We start from the raw sequence: 2250 nt of genomic DNA, 5'->3' as shown, positions 1-2250 counted from the left end.
AAGCAGAACCTAGAGATGTGCACGTGGCGGCGGGGGAGCCCGCGGTGTTAGAGTGTGCTGCACCGAGAGGCATACCGGAACCTTCGGTGCATTGGCTCAAGGATGGACAAACGTATGATGTAGAAATGAATGGAAGGTACGAGGTTCAAAAAAACGTAAAGAAAATTGAAATCGTAAAGCCCTACAATTTACGTAAACCTTGGAAAAAAAAATTAACAAAATTACAATTAATATTTAATACATCTCATAAAAATCAACTTAAAAGTCATATTATTGTGTATTTAAAACAGTTACTTTTTTAGGGTAACAGTCACAGAAACTGGAAGTTTAAAAATATTAGAAACGCTGCCGACAGATAGTGGATTATTCAGATGCGTAGCTTCTAATGTCGCCGGAGAACGACAGTCTAGAGCCGCAGCTTTGATTGTGTTGAGAAGACCACATTTTGTGGTAAAACCTAACAATGTTACTGCTTTAGTAGGTCAAGATGTTGAGTTTAACTGTCAGGTACATATGAATAACTTACTCTTGAGTACATAAATCCATGCTATTTTGTTATCATTTGTAGAGAACATTTTTGCGTATATTATTGATCTGAAATATCTCTCTTCTTCGTCTTGAGAAAATTAAATAACCAAGCATATCAAATTTTAGAGTTATGATTCTTCAGTATCGATAACATGGGTGAAGGAAGACGGTGTTCTACCAAAACACGCATCAATACATCGCGGGCTGTTACGCTTAGAGCATGTGTCCGCAACAGATGCAGGCGTGTACTCCTGCCGGGCGGACAGCGCCGCGGGCTCGAGTACAGCGAGCGCCTCTCTCACCGTGTACTGTAAGCCCGGTCATTCCATTTTAATGGCACACTTCGATATCGAGATCTATTTTAATACGGCCATCTGTTCCAGCGTTACCACACTTCACACAAATACCATCCAATCTGACCGCATGGGAGGGCGATGTGGTCTCCATACCTTGCGAGGCGAAAGGTCTTCCCACACCTACCACCTTCTGGATTTTACAAGGAACTGAAGATGTTCTTTTATTTCCTGAATGCACTAAAAGCAATTCAAGTTTATTGTACTTAGACGGTGCAAAAACGGAACACACAGGCAGAGTTATTTGCGTAGCTGTAAATGCGGCTGGAAGTGTAACGCAAGAGGCTCACTTGAATGTTTTAAAGAAAGACGTTGACGCTTTTAACCAACATGTAGAACAAGATTCCGGGGACGGGTACGAGTATGAAGCACAAATGACAGAATACGAACTAGTTCAAGCGAGAAAGTATTTAAAGCAAAATGTTCTAAAGTTGAGAAGGGTGGAAACTTTGTCTTCAACTTCCCTTAAAGTTGTTTGGGATGTAGGTATTGCTACGACGTTTGTTTAAAGTTACACGAAATTACATAACTTTATTTAATAATATTCATTTCAGGTACTGACGGATTACAACGAATATTTAGAAGGAGTAAAAATATGGTACAATGGAACATCTCTAAACTGGCGTAATTCTAGTTCAGAAGATGTGACAATAAATTCCTCACAAACGGACACGTCCTGTTCGAACGGTTCCTTGACAAATGTGGATAATAGCGGTTCATCTAGTTACGTGCTATCTGGGTTAGCGTCCTATACTCAGTATGATGTTTTCGTTATGCCATTTTATAAAACCCTGTTGGGAAAACCGTCCAATTCGATGACGGGATATACCGATGAAGATGGTAAGTAGTTAATTACGTGACTTTTATTGCTATTGTAAGTATGTGTTTGTCAATAAATTGTGTTTTAGTGCCATCAATGCCGCCGCAGAGTGTGACTGCGAGTGTAATTAACGCTACCTCGGCGAGGATACGCTGGGAACCGCCACCTGCTAACACTTGGAACGGAGAACTCACCGGTTATTTGGTGAGTTTTCGTTTAGCGCCCACAAAAACATTAAATACAGCTGTTCGTGAAAAATTACAAAACGTATTTTGGGGTTCCATAAAAGCTTTTATTGTTTACTTTAGTTTTTAGATACTATTGCTTGTTATTATTTTTACTAAATTATATTGTAATTATATTTTATTTCGGACGTTTCATAAAAGGTTCTACTGTAATACCTATTGTTTTGTAAATAATATGTATAAATTTCATACTGAACATGTTAACTAAAAATATTAACCTTCAATAACAGATCGAAATACGCGTTGGAGGTAACTCAGGTGGTAGAGTTGTTGGTCAGATGTCACTTGGCGCACGTACTCGCGC

General features: G+C 39.2%; 2 protein-coding genes across 2 annotated transcripts in view; one reads left to right on the top strand and one right to left on the bottom strand.

Annotated features, from left to right (window-relative positions):
• The window catches only part of LOC106106266 (glutathione S-transferase D7-like), a 144773-nt gene that overhangs the window by 114057 nt on the left and 28466 nt on the right, over window positions 1-2250 (bottom strand). The gene's annotated exons all lie outside the window — the stretch shown is intronic.
• Window positions 1-2250, top strand: part of LOC106106268 (protein sax-3-like) — a 12034-nt gene that overhangs the window by 6756 nt on the left and 3028 nt on the right. Inside the window, exons 4-10 of the mRNA XM_013286820.1 lie at window positions 4-136; window positions 303-507; window positions 655-838; window positions 912-1363; window positions 1436-1721; window positions 1790-1905; window positions 2177-2250. The exon at window positions 2177-2250 is cut by the window's right edge and continues 93 nt beyond it. Of these exons, the coding sequence (XP_013142274.1) occupies window positions 4-136; window positions 303-507; window positions 655-838; window positions 912-1363; window positions 1436-1721; window positions 1790-1905; window positions 2177-2250 (1450 nt within the window). The remainder of the gene's footprint in view (window positions 1-3; window positions 137-302; window positions 508-654; window positions 839-911; window positions 1364-1435; window positions 1722-1789; window positions 1906-2176) is intronic.

Source organism: Papilio polytes, unplaced genomic scaffold (genome assembly GCF_000836215.1).
Source record: "Papilio polytes unplaced genomic scaffold, Ppol_1.0 DF822289.1, whole genome shotgun sequence".
Taxonomy (NCBI): domain Eukaryota; kingdom Metazoa; phylum Arthropoda; class Insecta; order Lepidoptera; family Papilionidae; genus Papilio; species Papilio polytes.
The sequence above is the reverse complement of the archived record's forward strand: the minus strand, read 5'-3'. Positions and strand labels throughout refer to the sequence as shown.